This window comes from Heloderma suspectum, chromosome 11, assembly GCF_057233095.1.
Source record: "Heloderma suspectum isolate Gila_16-S chromosome 11, 16-S_ref, whole genome shotgun sequence".
Taxonomy (NCBI): Eukaryota; Metazoa; Chordata; class Lepidosauria; order Squamata; family Helodermatidae; genus Heloderma; species Heloderma suspectum.
Genome location: NC_139468.1, coordinates 6,192,442 through 6,209,363, shown reverse-complemented (window position 1 = coordinate 6,209,363; position 16,922 = coordinate 6,192,442). Strand labels below are relative to the sequence as shown.

At 44.7% G+C, this 16,922-nt stretch overlaps 1 protein-coding gene across 1 annotated transcript in view; it reads right to left on the bottom strand.

Moving 5' to 3' along the window:
- APBA2 (amyloid beta precursor protein binding family A member 2) overlaps nucleotides 1-16,922 on the bottom strand; it is a 158,727-nt gene that overhangs the window by 32,939 nt on the left and 108,866 nt on the right. The window contains exons 3-5 of the mRNA XM_084816400.1: nucleotides 16,411-16,491; nucleotides 10,257-10,293; nucleotides 5,974-6,119 (exon numbers count right to left, since the gene is read on the bottom strand). Coding sequence (XP_084672526.1) covers nucleotides 5,974-6,119; nucleotides 10,257-10,293; nucleotides 16,411-16,491 — 264 coding nt within the window. The remainder of the gene's footprint in view (nucleotides 1-5,973; nucleotides 6,120-10,256; nucleotides 10,294-16,410; nucleotides 16,492-16,922) is intronic.

Genomic DNA, 16,922 nt, shown 5'->3' with positions numbered 1-16,922 from the left:
CTTGGAGGAATGAGGTGAAGCACTAGAGAATTTCACCCCCCACAAAGAGCCAAAATGGCCTCCAACTTTGGCACCTTGCGAACAGGCTGTGTGTGTTTGGGGCGGGGGACTTTTATTTTATGTATTTAACAATACTTATGAAGCACTTACATTAAAAGAAATGTCTAAGCAATGTATAAAAACACAATATAAGTAGGGCTGTGCATTGGGTCAGCCCAAATCAGATTGGGGTACTTCAGGCGAAAGCGGTCTGGTTCCAGAGTTGGTTGGGAGTGCCCCGAAGCGGGTTGAACTGCTTCCAAAGTGCTTCGGGCTGCTTCGGCCTGATCCGGGCAGCTGCCCACCCAGCTACGCGAGCCCCTGCTCTTCACCTAGACCTGTGGAGAGTGCCTGCAGCCATCACCATCTTGGAGGGAGTTGCCATGGCAACTCTTCTTCTTCTGGTTAGTAAATGGAGTGTAGATTGTGGCTGTAAAGGGGCCACCTATGCCTGTAATATTGTGTAGATCATCCCTTCATGGCCGCAATGTACGCACCATTTACTTACTGGAAGAAGAGTTGCCATTTTAAAAGAAAATGACAATTCCCCCCAAGATGGTGGCAGCTGCAGGCACTCCCCACGGGTCCAGTTAAGGAGGAGCGGGGGGCTCACATTGCTGGGCAGCAGTTTGGTTGTCTGGATCATGCTTCAGATCCTGAGGCAGAAGCGGGCTGGCCTGGCTATGGATCGGCTCGAGGTGGGTTGGGGCTGATTCGGAAGCTCCAAATTGGCCTCCGGAGTGGATCAGGGGGTCCCTGCACAGCCCTAAATATAAGATCATAATTAAATACTGTATATTGTTATTGCATACAGAAGATAGTAAGATAATATTACCTTCGCGGGAATGCTTATTGGGAAAACTATATTTTCAGTAAAAATAACAAGGAGTCTTGTGGCACCTTAAAGACTAACAATTTTATTCCAGCATAAACTTACATGGACACTCCCCACTTCATCAGATGCAAGGAGTGTTGACCTCAGATTGGAAGATTTACATGCCCCATGCTGATGGGCAGGGCACAGAGAGATGTAAATTGTATTGTCTGAGGGAACAGAAATTTTTTTCTGATCATAGCAAACACTCTTTTCCAACAGCACAAGAGGCAACTCTACACGTGGACATCACCAGATGGTCAATATCGAAATCAGATTGATTATGTCCTTTGCAGCCAAAGATGGAGAAGCTCCATACAGTCAGTAAAAACAAGACCTGGAGCTGACTGTGGCTCAGATCATGAGCTGCTTCTTGCAAAATTTCGGCTTAAATTGTAGGGAAAACCACTAAACCATTCAGGTATGGCCTAAATCATATCCCTTATGAATATACAGTGGAGGTAGGGATTAGACCTGATAGACAGAGTGCCTGAGGAACTATGGACGGAGGTCCGTTACATTGTTCAGGAGGCAGCAACGAAATCCATCCCAAAGAACAAGAAATGCAAGAAAGCCAAGTGGCTGTCTGATGAGGCTTTACAAGTAGCTGAGGAAAGAAGGGAAGCGAAAAGCAAGGGAGAAAGGGGAAGATATATCCAACTGAATGCAGAGTTCCAGAGAATAGCAAGGAGAGACAAGAAGGCCTTCTTAAATGAACAATGCAAAGAAATCGAGGAAAACAATAGAATGGGAAAGACTAGAGATCTTTTCAAGAAAATCAGAGATCTCAAGGGAATGTTTTGTGCAAAGACGGGCATGATAAAAGACAAAGAAGGCAGGGACCTAACAGAAGCAGATGAGATTAAGAAGAGGTGGCAAGAATACACAGAAGAACTATACAGGAAAGATCTGACTGTCCCTGATAGCCATGATAGTGCGCTCACTGAACTTGAGCCGGACTTCCTAGAGAGGGAAGTCAAGTGGGCCTTAGGAAGCATTAGTAACAACAAAGCTAGCGGAGATGACAGTATGCCAGCTGAGCTATTTAAAATCTTAAAAGATGATGCTGCACTCAATATGCCAACAAATTTGGAACACTCAACAGTGGCCACAAGACTGGAAAAGGTCAGTTTACATTCCAATTCCAAAGAAGGGCAATGCCAAAGAGTGTTCAAACTACCGCACAATTGCGCTCATTTCACATGCCAGCAAGGTGATGCTCAAAATCCTACAAGCTAGGCTTCAGCAGCGTGTGAACCGAGAACTACCGGAAATACAAGCTGGGTTTCGAAGAGGCAGAGGAACTAGAGATCAAACCGCCAACATTCGCTGGATCATGGAGAAGGCAAGAGAATTCCAGAAAAACATCTATTTCTGCTTGATTGACTACACTAAAGCCTTTGATTGTGTGGATCACAACAAACTGTGGCAAATTCTTAAAGAGCTGGGAGTACCAGACCACTTACCTGTCTCCTGAGAAACCTGTACGAGGGTCAAGAAGCAACAGTAAGAACCAGACATGGAACAACCGAGTGGTTCAAAATTGGGAAAGGAGTACGACAAGGCTGCATATTGTCACCCTGCTTATTTAACTTATATGCAGAGTACATCATGAGAAATGCTGGGTTGGATGAATCACAGGTCGGAATTAAGATTGCCGGGAGAATTATCAATAACCTCAGATATGCAGACGATGCCACCCTAATGGCAGAAAGCGAAGAGGATCTCAAGAGCCTCTTGTTGAGGGTGAAAGTGGAGAGTGCAAAAGCTGGTTTGAAACTCAACATTAAAAAAACGAAGATCATGGCATCTGGCCCCATCACTTCCTGGCATATAGAAGGGGAAGAAATGGCAGCAGTGACAGATTTTATTTTCTTGGGCTCCAAGATCACCGCAGACAGTGACTGTAGCCATGAAATTAAAAGACATTTGCTCCTTGGGAGGAAAGCTATGGTAAATCTAGACAGCATAGTAAGAAGCAGAGACATCCCCTTGCTGACAAAGGTCCATCTAATCAAAGCTATGGTTTTCCCAGTAGTAATGTATGGCTGTGAGAGCTGGACTAAAAGGAAGGCTGAGCGCCGAAGAATTGATGCTTTCGAACTGTGGTGCTGGAGAAGACTCTTACGAGTCCCCTGGACTGCAAGAAGGTCAAATCAGTCCATCCTAAAGGAAATCCACCCTGACTGCTCATTGGAAGAACAGATACTGAAGCTGAAGCTGAAATATTTTGGCCACCTAATGCGAAGAGAAAAGTCACTGGAAAAGACCCTGATGCTGGGAAAGATTGAAGGCAAAAGGAGAAGGGGACGGCAGAGGATGAGATGGCTAGATAGCATCACTGATGCAATGAATATGAACTTGAGCACGCTCCGGGAGAGAGCGCAGGACAGGAAGGCCTAGCGTGCTATGGTCCATGGGGTCACGAAGAGTTGGACACGACTGAACGACTGAACAACAACAACAACAATCCAAACGCAGAAGGGTTGGTACCTGTCTAATTTGTAGTGGTGGTGGTAAGTTCTAAAGAATGGACACTATGATACTAAAGGTCCTGTTCTGAATCATCTGGGACAAGATCTCTGAAATCTTGGGCACCATCAGGACCGTATCCCTGGATGAGTGCAGCAACCAAACAAGTGATGCAAAAGGCCCAGGCAAACTTTTAAGGCAGAGGGTCGGGCAGCCTTTTAGGTTTTGCTAAGCACTAAAGCATTTTTCTGCACATCAGAATGTACTAAGGCCAGGCAAATGGTCTGGTTGTCCAATTTCTAACTGTAGCAAGCTAGCTGCTTCTGGGAAGCCCACAAGGAGAGCATGCTTGACAAAAGTCAGCCTTCTGGTGCAGAAAGATTATACAGTTAAAGAACCCTCCTTGAAAGACATAAGGGATAAGATTAGGCAGAAATTCTAATTCTACTTTAAAAAACAAAACAAAAAAACAAACACCCACTTTCCCTGCTGCTTGCCAATAACTAGTTGCGTACATCATCAAGCAGCTGTTAAAAATAGTATCAGCTGGCTGTTTCCAGAGACCGCCCACCAGGTACACCTGACAGTGAAACATCAATGCTGATTTTCAACACAGTCATTTGGTACGACACAATCAGTGCTGCTTTGTGGCTTCCAATTTCCCCAATTATCTCTTGATAGCTTGGAATCTGCCAAGAGTCACTTGCCAAACCACTTGTAATAGCATAGGGGTGGGGAGAGAAGAAACGGTCATTCTGTGGTCCAGAATTAAATAGTGGTCAAGATGTATGCCTTGCAGAATATACTGCTGGCCCAAAATGTAGATCACTGCAAATCTAATTTAAAGTGCTGTTTAATGTAGCCTTAGGGATATACCGATTGTGTAACATCCATTCTGTCTGTGTTTTGTGGGTTGTCAGGCACCTTTCGTTCCACCGTCTGCCCATTGACAGACTTGGCGGTGGGGGTAGTTTCCAAATTTGTGCAAATTCGCATTTGCACAAAAGTGGATTTGCGCAGATTTGCTCGTGCAAAAATGTGCAGATTCCAACCAACTGCGCCAATCCCCCCCAAAATGCAATTTTTAACACTTTAGCTTATGGGGGAAATGCACATTTTGGGGCAGTTTTTTAAAACGTGTGCATATAAGTCAGATGCTCTGACTTGGATTCCTGCATTGAGCAGGGGGTTGGACTCGATGGCCTTGTAGGCCCCTTCCAACCCTACTATTCTATGATTCTATGATTTTTCTACGATGAAATTTGTGCAAAGTTCCCTAAAGTTAGAAAAATGGTCTGCAAGTCTGCAGAATCCACCTGACAGGGGAAAGCCATGAGTCGGATCCATAAAAATCAGGACTCATTTGGTTCCATTGCGGATTTCTCTGACATCCGTATGCAGCCTTGCCAAACTGGTGCCCTCCAAATTTAATTCATTAATTGGATTTCTATACTGCCTTATCTGCTAAAAAGCCATCAAAGCCATTAAAAAGCCATAGTTGCCTGAGGGATGCTGGGAGTTGTAGTCAAACATATCTGGAGAGCACCAGGTTGGAGAAGGCTGGTCTAATGGGTTAAGTGGTGATAATTTTAACCTTTCTTTTAGCTTTGAGTTTTGGTGGTGTGGGTCTGTGCAGGGAGATTCTGGAGATGCAACCACAAAAGTATCCTCCATGTGATAATATTTGTGGGGGGGGGGGCAGTGGAGGCTGGTGGCTCCGATGTCAGTGGGGCAGTGAATCCACTCCGGGTTTCAGTCAGAATTCTCAAGGAGCTATCCGAAGTGCTTCTGCTTGGTTCTGACTGACAACCAGAGCGGATTCACTGCCCCACTGACATCGGAGCCACCAGACTCCACTGGCATTGGCATATTCATTAATAACCCAACATAGATTAAAATGACTGCACGCATGGCCATTGTTGGCTTTTCACAAGACTAGTTATAGTCCAGGCAGCAATGCATATTTCCTCCTCTTAAATCAATAATCACCCTATAGGACACTCAAAGTCCATCCCCCCCCGCCCCCGCCCCAAAATAAAACCATCATAGGTGGTTTTATTTTGGGGCCATAGTCTAATGTCTGAAAACCACTGGCATAAGCTACTTCAGCCACAAAAATATGATAGATTGATCCAACTAGTATTAGCTCAAATACTCAATAAATATGAGGATGGGTTAACATTGTTAGTAGAAACATTGGCTTCCCAATACATGGAACTTTGGCATGGAAGTCTAAGGTCATGTGTTTGCATGCACGTGTACTCACACACTGCAGGAAGAAGAAGAAAAAATGTTGTTTGGGAAAATTGATTTCTTATCCTCTACACTGAATATTTTTCCTCCCCCATCACAAGCCTGGACTGTCACACTTTGAAAACACCTGTACATTATTGATATTCTGCTCTTCTATGGGGGGCATATACACGGCAGCAAAATAAATAAATACCAATGCACCGTTTTGCAAAGATTTCACTACGGTCATGTGCGAACACCCCACCGCCAATTCAGAGGAGCAGATGTTTCCGACTCTTTGGAGTTCAGTCATCAAGGGACCCAGTTATCTTATGCAAAGCAAGAACATCTCCTACCTTGATGCGGCTCACTGCCTCCTGGGCTTGCATCATCCGAATGTTTTTGGAAGGGTTGCGCTCAGACAACAACTGCGTGGAGCCTAAGTAATTGGCTGCAAAGATGATGCCATCAATGAGATCTTCTGGTTCACAAGGTCCTGGAACTAAAGGCAGAAGGCAGCAATTATTTCCCTCCAAGACCGAGCAGCAGGGAAGCAAAAAACCATAATGGGGAGTGCTCCTATGCCCATAGGTTTCCCCTACTATGCTTTCTTTTTCCGGAAATGTCTGCCTAATTGCAAAGAGGATAGCACAACCACCACAGCAAATATTTAAACAGAGCATTTGGTTCAGGTAATTACAGGTCAGGGAACTAGGAAGGCAATTTGCAGTATTAAAATGAAAAGGATGCTGCAAGGAGCACAGGAGTGCTCCATGGGCAGACCTAGCAAACACAGGCTTGAACTGCTTTCATAGCTATTCATTCTCCCTGGAAACTGTAGGCCATTCGCTTCAAAAGAACCCACTGCAAAAATCTTGCATGCCCATGTGGAGATGGCAGTAATGAAACACTGGCTCATACATTGCTATTTTGTCTATTTTTTTGTAGAGAGCGGCAGAAAGAGTTAATTATTCCACTTCTATTATTTCTCCCAGGGTGCCCTTCTGACTTTATGTGTCCTTCCTCTTCTCAGATCAGCACAATCTTGTGACAACAAAGTCCACAAAATGTTCAGTTGCTGCGATTAAGATAAGGTCCTCTGTGGAGTGTTGAGTGAATATGTGGATTTTTTTAATTTGGTAATGTTATATGTTTAGTTGTATGTTTGTATTTTGTATATGTCAGTTGCAATGGCGGGTAACTGATGCAAATAAATATCTATCTATATAGACCATTTGCTTGTACAAACTGCCTCTGAGATCCATTCATTTATCTAAAATGTGATGCCCTGCTTCACCAGACATATTGGACGAACAAAGCAATGGATGTTCCATAACCAACTGTGTAATAAAATCAGATTAAAAAAAACACACAAAATCACCTTTAAAATGCAATAAAATAGTTATGATTGGTTCTCCTCCTTTTGGAGGCAAGATCAGCAGGGCTTTGAAGCAGAACCATTGGTCTTTCCTCATAGGCAGGATGCTACAATTTTGCCCTTTTTGCAGAAAATGTGCTCTGATCATTCATTGTTCTGGTCAGTGGCTATAAAAGCACTGAGAAGATTGACACTTTGCACCTATGTTTTTAAAGTTTGATTTTAAATTTGGTATTATAACATTACTTAAATCAGATGTATTAGACAATGTGTGTTTGGTTTTTTGGTTTTTACTTTAATTTTTTTTAAAATGCTACCGCCACCACAACAAAACTTCTGGCTCTGGACCATACCGGTTAATTAACAAGAGGTCCTTGAGATACTCTTCAAATGGAGGGTGTGCAGCACCAAGAATTGGAGGGCTTCAAACCGCCTTCATTGTGCACTGAAAGATGTACAGGACAGGAATATGTGTCACTTGCAATCCCTGGATCTCAGCCCACTGTTGCCGGTTGCACATGTCACAGGAGGAAATTATTTCCCCTATAGCAGTGGAAGGACTGAAACAGAAGCTCCTAACGCACTCGCTGCAGCTGGAGCCATGAGCAGTTCCGAGGAGAAAGGAAGGAAAAACATGGAAACTACGGAGAAGAAATCAGCTGTCAAGATATAGGTGGCAAATCAAGAGATTTGCCACTTACAAATGGCCACTTACAGATGGCTCCTCTGAAGGCTGATGATGACCAGTGAAATCCTGTCCCCCCGCCCCGCCCCCCACATGCTCAAAGCGAACACGGTGCAAGAGTTGACCCTGCATTAGAAGCACAGTCTTCTTGTCCCACACAATGAATGGGAGGAGGGGAGCCTTTCTGGAGGAGAAATTGCTGATCTGCTAGGGGAATTAACTCTTGGCTAGTGCAGCTTTTCCCAACTGCAGCTGCCATGATGCTGGCTGGGAGTTGCAGGAGTTGCAGTTCCAACACCTCTGGAGGGCACCAGCTTGGGGATGGTTGTGCTAGTGTATTTTGAAATGAATTAATAAAAGCTCACTGCCTATAATGCAATGCATTGAAGACTTAACAACACTAGCAACATCTGAAAGAGTGGTATATAGGCATCACTTGCCAACTGACATATTTGGATATCCGGTCTGCTTTTACTAAAGTATATGTGTACTCTTATGCTTTTTTCCTCTTTTTCTTTCTAGAATGTTGTAATATTTGAAACTGGGGACTTTGGAGTATGTTACATTTTCAATTTTTTGCTTTTATGTTTTTGTTTTGTTTTGTTGAAACTCACAATAAAAAATTGATTAAAAAAAATTAATTAGGGGTGCAATCCTATGCATGTTTAGACAGAGAAAAGGCCTACAACTTCCAGCATTCCCCAGCCAGCCATGCTAGCCAGGGAATGCTGGGAGTTGTAGGCCTTGTCTCTGTCTAAACATGCATAGGATTGTGCCCTAAGCAGGGTATATTTGCACCTCAGTGTTAGAGAGAGACAGTGAATCATCATAATGATAACCAATTGCCAACTCTGTATGTATGCCTTTTCAGAAAGAGCTGGATTTTCTCTCAGCCCAATTTAATGAAAGGTACAAAGCATTTGGAATGTCAGCCTTGGAAAAGGACAAATGAGACACAGCTAAGTGTGATCCTTGCACCTTCTGCTGTCAACATGATTCCAAGTAAAGATAAATCACGGAGATAAATTTAATTTCATTAGTCTAGTCATCAGTGCCGGTTATTAAAGTAATAATTAAAAGCCCCAAAGTCAGAGGGGTGTTGTAACCATGCAAATAGGTCTGGATAATATGTCTTGCAGGAGGAGACTTCTGAAAGCCAGTTCATTTGGCCTATAGCTACATCACACACTGATTTCTATTCAGGGACCACTCTTCATCTAGTAGACTCTATGAAATGGCTGGAAGCACAAAATAAACTACATCTTCAGATTATAGATGTGCAGTTTCTGAACAGCATTGTAAATCATCTAGGGAAACCAGCCATTAACTATTTAGCTCAGGATAGGAAGAGTTCACTTCAAATGCCTAAATCGGGATGGAAAAGTCAAGCATGTTTTCACAGAGTTTCACAGAGTTTGAGACATAGGAGGGACCTTGAAGGGTCATCTACTCTAGCCCTGTGCCAAATGCAGGGTCTGCAATGCAGCCTTTATTTAAATGCTTCCTGCAGCAGGCAATTCCACCTCTTACCATTAGGTAGTGGAGGATAGTGGCTCTGATTTCAGTGGGGCTGTGAATCCATTCTGGGTTTCAGTCAGAACTCTAAAGGAGCTATCCAAGGTGCTGACATTCCTCTTCTCTCAGGCATTTGGCAGCATACGTTGCGTTTTAATCAGGTCCTGGATTTTTCTTATTACTAATTTTTAAAAATTGTTTAATTGGTTTTTTTTAAAAAGGAGATCCCATGAGCTTCAAAACTGCCCACCCCTGCTGTAGAAGACCATCACTTGGATTTGGAGGAGTTTCTTTTAACTCTCTTGTCATGGTCAGACCAGGTCTTAGACTCGCTGAGGCCATTCCTCTTTCCAGGGGTAGTAGTCCCATTAGAACAGTCCACCCTTATGGGGAAAGTCCATAGCTCAGTGTGCTGGAGCCCCTGCTTTGCATGCAGAAGGTCCCAGGTTCGATCCCTGGCTTCTCTAGGTAGGGCAAGGAAATGCATCCCAGTCAGTGGCAACAATACTGGGCTAGATAGACCAATGGTCTTATTCAATATAAGGCAGCTTCCAATGTTCCTATGTTACCCTCCCAACTCAAATGCGAATAGAATATGAACCATTCTTAGACAGCTTCGAGATGGCACGACTAGTGATCCTGTGCATTCTGCATGGAAGATTAGCAAGCCCTAATCTTCCTTCCAGAACCAGCAGATGGCTCAGGTGGTAGATACAATGACTGGGTTCACAAGACCACCGCAGCCCACCATGGCTTATTTAAGCCACAGTAGGTTGCGGCATGTGCTGGCCACCATTTTTGAATATGCAATCCACGGTGTGCATCCACCATGGCTTCTCTTGTTGTACAAACCCAGGCATCGTGGGTTATTTGAGGGTTAATTAAGCCATGGTGGCTTAGCATTATGTGCAAACAGGCCCAATAGCTCCCAAGTCTCATGAAATGCAATAAACGTACCCTAATTTGTTAAAAAAAAAAACCCTCACACACACACACACACACACACACACACAGCAGTTCTAATAATATAAACATCATGAGAACAATGAAAATACACTTACCATCAACAAAACTTGGGAAGGAAGATGCCTTCTTTGTCTGTGTGGGGATAAGAAATAATGAGCTGTATCACTCTATAGTAACATTAAAACAAATGTCATGCCAGAGAAGATATTTATTTTGAAAATTATTTTGATTTGGTGGGAGAGAAGAAATGGATAATTTTTGGAATGTCTTCTAGTTCTTCACCATTTTCTAATGCTTTGCAACAACACTATCTTATGTTTTCAGGGTCTGGAAGTAAAACAATTATATGTTCCAGATAAACAAAGTGAAAACCCTTGTAAAAGTCGCATCTCTGTTATTGAACATGGCTTGAGTCCAGTCTCAAATTAATTTTGTATGACTTGCTGATGTAGGCACTGATTTTTATGGGTATTTTCTTTACGTTGGTACTGTTTCCACCACACATCCAGCTCAAAACTGCACACTTTTGAAAAGTTTTGTCTGGGTAAGAAACCCAAAGGGCTTGTCCTTTTAAAACAACTGACACCATCCCAAATTTCATTTGGGAGCAGGAACTGCATATATTAGCAAAATTTAATATCAGTCCGTGTGTGTTTGATGACAGTTAAGAGGTACAACTTTTGACCTGGGTGCTGGATCTCAAAAGAGCAGGGAGGTGCCAGAGGCTAGGATCTGTGTGGGGTCACACACACACACACACACACACACACACACACTTCCACCTCCTATGCACCTCTTGTCCCACAGTTCTGGGTTGTGGGGGCAGCTGTGCTCTCCCACGAGAGACAAGATTCAGAGTAGCCCACATACATGTCCTATTGAACTGGGCTGGCCCTGCTTGGGAGAACTGTTGTCTAGCAGTTAAAAGATTCTCCTTCATCCTGGCCTGGAAAACATATTTACAGCACCATCCTATGCATGTTTAGACTGAAAAATTCCCCACGACTCCCAGCATCCCCCAGCCAGCATAGTTGGCTGGGGCATGCTGGGAACTGTAGGAACTTTTTCTCTCTCTAAAGCATCGGATTGTACCCTTCGTTAGTTTAGCTATCCCACATTTCTTTCACAAAGAAATCCAAGGCAGCTAACAAAAATTAATGTACGATACCAGCCGAACAAGGTCTTTTTCTCCCCCCAAAATTGAGCAATGCCGCAATCCACCTCCTCCCCAAAATGCAGAGAAAGGACAGCAGTAAGGCCCACCAAGAGCCAAACTGCTAGCTCCCCCAGAAGCCTTCAAAAAGTTAGCCACATTTCCACCAAACCGAGAAAATGTTTTAAAAATGAAGACGCCAGGTGGGCCTTTAGCATGGGTGATGCATCCAAACAGGCCCCATCTCTTGTGTCAGCTAGAAGAGGGGCACAGAGGAGGGCCTTTGATGATGATATGAGTGCAAGTGGCAGTGGCAGGGTGGTTCAGGAGGAGGTGGGCCTTGAGGCAACTCGTTCACGATGGGGCTGTATAAGGGACGAAAGAGACAGTGGAACAATGGCAAACAGCGGTGTAGCGGAGATGCTGTGCGGGCACTTCTTTATTAGCAGGGACACTGATAAGCTTAGCTGCAATCCTCACAGTAGCTGGGGGGAAATGGATCTTCCCAACAATAATGTATCGTTCCCTGTTGTAATGCAGTATTTCGGGGTGGCTTGCTCTTGAATGGGCAATTAAAGTTGATGAGTCTTATGAAAGACCTGCTCCTGGTGGAGATGAGTGTGATGGGCCAGCACAGCTGCCTGCATGTTTGGACTCTCCTTGGGGACGCAGCAACAGGGACCGTCACGATGAGGGCTGGTACTTCAAAGTGTACCACTATTTCACGCAAAGATGGAGCAACTCCAATAGATGAAGAAGAGGAGCCACATTTAGACTTGGCAGGAAGGGGAGGATCTGAAGGTTGGTTATGATAAGCAAGGATGAACCTGGTGGCGAACTAAAGGCTGCAGCCACTTTGAGCGCGGTGGTATAACTCTTAAGAGGTACCATACTTCTGAGTAAACTCATGCAAAGGCCAGGGCTCTGTCCGGCTTGGATAACAGAGCTTGGAAGTGGGAGGCCATTATCACCAATCCAGTGTCTGGTGGCAGGCGGCGACAGCGCTCATGTCAAGGGCAATGTAATCTGTGCATGGTCAGAGGCACTCCCCTCTTGTATCACTTCACACAGCCTTCATCAGCCCTGGTAATCCCCCCAGCTCCGATTAAAGCTTTGCTTTTTAAATGGAATTGCGATTTCCTGGATTTGGACATAGAACACGCTGTAATCCCAATAAACAAGAACAGACAAACATATTTTGAAGAATGACTATTTATATAAAATGTTATCTCTTCTTTAGGAAATTAAATCCTCTATGGTTCACAATCTTGCCCGAAGATATAAAAGGCAAGTCTCTCCAAATTAAAACCTTCACACATTCTGACTTTCACACATTCTGACTTGTGCTGATTCTTACGCCAGCCCAGAGGAAAAGGAATAAAACAAATGTTGTCAGTCATTGCTACATCTGCTCAATAGCTAATCCAGTCTTCCTCAATCTGGCACCATCCAGATGTGTTGGACTACAACTCCCACAATCCTCAGCTATTATGAGAGTTGTAGTACAACACAACTGGAGGGCGCCAGGCCAGGGAAGGTTGAACTAACCGCTTAAGAGCACAATCGTCCACATCTTTAGACAGAAAACAGCCCTGGCTGGGGCATGCTGGAGCAGGCTGGCTATGGCATGCTGGGAGTTGTAGGAATTTTTTTTTCTGTCTAAACATGTGTAGGATTGGGCCCTAAATTCCACTGGAAAGCTGCAGGAAAGATGGAGTTACCTCAGCTGAGGGCAAGGCATTCGACTAAGTGAATGAAATGATCACTGGTGAAGAAAAGGAAAAGAGAGAGACATAACTTAATTTCTGCCATTAAAGACGAACGCTATCAGTAGAGGAATATTTCTTCTGTTAATTCTGAAGTAACAGCCTTTATGAGGGACTGTAGCTACTCCCAGGCATTTACACTTGGTTAACAGCTCAGATTAAAAAGCGATTTGACAGAAAGCTCTGTAATCCATCAAGCTAACTTGACCTTGCAATAATCAAGTTGCACTGGCGTAACGTAATTTTATGCATCTTCCCTCATGTGCTGGCGGGACGATGGCCTCTCTCTAGCTAGAATGGCTGGTGTAGGAAGCACCAACTCGAGGCCTGCAGAGCACATCCAGCCTCCTGACGGGTACAAGATGGTTCTCTGGTTGCCAACCCAGGAGCAGGAGCTGTGTGTGGAGTGACTGGTGGCCATAGCAACAGAACCTGGCAGATGCCCAACTTGTGGGGATGGAGGGTGGGAACTGGTCCACCATCCATTCTCTTCTGCTCAAAGTGGCATTTCCATAACAAGCAGTTATAGGTTCCTCTCTGGCTGAAAAGATTTTTGAGTACTGAGAACGGGGGTGGGCAATCTTTCTTCTGTTGACGGCCACATTCCCTTGGGGGCCACCTGTCAGGGGCCGCAAGCCAGTGGTGGATGGGGCCAGAGTCAAAAGTGGGTGAGACCATCCCTTCTCTCTCTCTCTCCCTCTGTCATCCCCTCTCTGCCATCCCCTCTCTGACATACACACTCTTTCTCCCTTTCTGACACTTCTCTCTCTCTCTTCATCCTTGCCCTGGCAGCTTCCAGGAGAATAACAGATGACTTCTGCCAGAAGTCTGAACTGACCACTTCCAGAGTGGTTTGAACATTAGGCCAAAGGCCACATAAAAGTAGGCCAAGGGCTGCGAGTGTCCACTCAGTAGAATGCCCTTGCCCTCCTCTGAGGTAACTCCATCATTCCTGGAACTTTCCAGTGGGAAGATCTGGGCTGACAGATTTAAGTGATTAGCTCAGCCTTCCCCAACCTGGCACCCTCCAGATGTGTTGGACTACAACTCCCATAATGACTGTGGGATTATGGGAGCTGCAGGCCAACACATTTGGTGGGTGCCAGGATGTGAAATACTGGGTTAGCTATTGAGCAGAGGCTGCAATGACATTTTATTCCTTTACCTCTGGGCTGGCATAAAAATAAGCACAAGTCAGAATGTGAGAAAGTGTCAGGTTTTAAAATTTGTCTCTTATATCTTCTGGCAAGATTATAATCCATAGAAGATTTAATTACCTAAAGACGGCATCACAATTTGCCCAACCCTGCTTTAGAACTATGACGTGAGTAAAGGTGGAATTAGATATTTCATAGGACATGAGGCTGCAATCAAAAACGGCATCCCTGTGTTGATTTGACCCTTGTGTTGATCTGGTGTAACTGTAACCTTTGCCCCATGTCATGACATCATACTTCTTCCTGGCTCTGCCAGACCATGATGCAGAGCGGGTAGGGGGGCAGGGTGGTGCATTCAGACATGATGCATCGACATGGGGTAAGCGATCGCAATATGTTACACAGAGAGAGAATTTGACATGGGGGACGGCGGTATGGTGCAGCAGCCCTGTATTTTCCGTAATGGCAGAGCATGTCAAAAATCACTTCCCTCCAGATGAAGCTGCCCAGGCACTACATTTCACTTCTGAGGCCCTTCTCCAAGTTCCTCCACCACTAGATGCATCGCAAGTACGTACAAGAGACAGGGTCTTTTCCATGGTGGCACCCATACATTATAACCATCTCCTCCGGGAGGTCAGCCAAGCCCCATCACTGCTTGTGTTTTGATAGGCAGCAAAAACTCTTTCATTTCTGCCACTCATTTCTGCAATAGATTCATCCCCTGCTATTTTTGACTTTTAACTACTATTTTAGTGATGGTCTTTTAACTATTATTTTATTCCATAGACCAGGGGGGTAGAACCTCAGGACAGGGGGACAAATCCGGCATGCCAGAATTCCCCAGAAGGCCCCACCCCCCTCCACTGGGCCCAGACGCCTTTTTCCCAACCATAGATTATTTGGCGGTTTCCCAACATTTGTGCATTCATTCATTCATTCATTTAATTCATTTCCATACCGCCCAATAGCCAAAGCTCTCTGGGCAGTTCACAAAAATTAAAACCAAACAGCACACAGTAAAACAATTTAAAATATACAGAAAATTAAAACCACAATATAACAATACAACCACAATAAAACCTAGCAGCATTTACCCATTTTAAATGGTGGAAATGCCCCTCCGAAGGCTACCAGCAGTAAGAGCTTGAAGGTAGAATATGCTGGTATTTTTTAAGAATAGAAGAAGAGTCCTGCTGGATCAGACCAAGGGTCCATCTAGTCCAGCATCCTGTTCACACAGTGACCAACCAGCTGCCCATAGGAAACCCACAAGCGGGACAGGAGGGCAACAGCACCCTCCTGCCCATGTTCCCCAGCCACTGGTGTACACAGGCTCACTGCTTCTGATACTGGAGGTTGCACAGAGCCACTAGGAACCTTCACTAGTGCAGAAAAAGTTAACTAAAAGGATCAAGGGGCTGGAGCATCTCCCCTATGAGAGAAGGTTACGACAGCTGGGATTGATTAGCTTGCAAAAAGGAGGGGAGACATGATAGAGGTGTACAAAATTAGGCATGGTGTGGGCAATGTGGATAGGGAGCCATTTTTCTCCCTCTCACAAAATACTAGAACCCAGGGTCATGAAGCTGATTGGAGGGAGATTCAGGACAGGTAAAAGGAAGGACTTCTTCACACAGTGCAGAGTTAAACTATGGAATTCGCTACTGCAAGAAGTAGTGATGGCCACCAAATTGGATGGCTTTAAAAAGGGGTTAGATAAATTCCTGGACGAAAAGGCTATCAATGGCTACTAGTCTTGATGGCTATCTGCTACCTCCAGTACCAGAGGCAGTGAGCCTGTGTACACCAGTTGCTGGGGAACATGGATGGGAGGGTGCTGTTGCACTCATTCCTGGTCGACAGCTGGTTGGCCCCCGTGTGAACAGAATGCTGGACTAGATGGACCCTTGGTGTGATCCAGCAGGGCTCTTCTGATGTTCTTATGATAGCCTTCACCTCCACGAATTTATACAACCCCCCTTTAAAGTCATTCAAATTGGTGGCCATCCCAACTTCTTGCAGTAGCTAATTCCAAAGTTTGACTCTGCGCTGTCTGTTTGCCCCACCACCACCCCCGCTTTGCCTTCAGCCCACCCACCAAAACATCTCCAAAATGGAATGGAGAGAGGATCAGAAAAAAACAGAGGGCAGCCTGGATTCTCATACTTGCCTCTGGCATATTATTGTTGTCGATTGGTCCATTGAGATCAGAACGCTGCTGCTTCCTGGGCTGTTCTAACCCATTACACACCTGTAACGGAAGCAGAGAGGGACACGACGCTGATCAATAGCTTAGGGGGAAGGAGATCGATGCTGGCAGCATTTATCACTGCCTCTTATTTTTATTGCTCCTCCCCATGGAAATAAGAGCTGATTTATCCATTGAGTGTTTGTGAGCACAAAAAGAAGATATAAACCTTTCTCAAGATCAGTATAGATTGGCAATTTGTGCTAGACGTAAATCTGGAGTTGTGCCTTGATTCACACAACTGGGCCAGTTCACATCTTCTTTGTGTGGTGGAAGATCAGGCACGTGCCCCCTTCTTTTCCATCATGCACTGGAGGTGATACTAAGTGGGGGTGTTGCACACAGACACCTCCATGGAAAGTGCCTCAATCCCTGGAATTCTTCCCCATCAAAACAGGGGAGATTGTACAAATCTCTACATGAGAACCACTTGT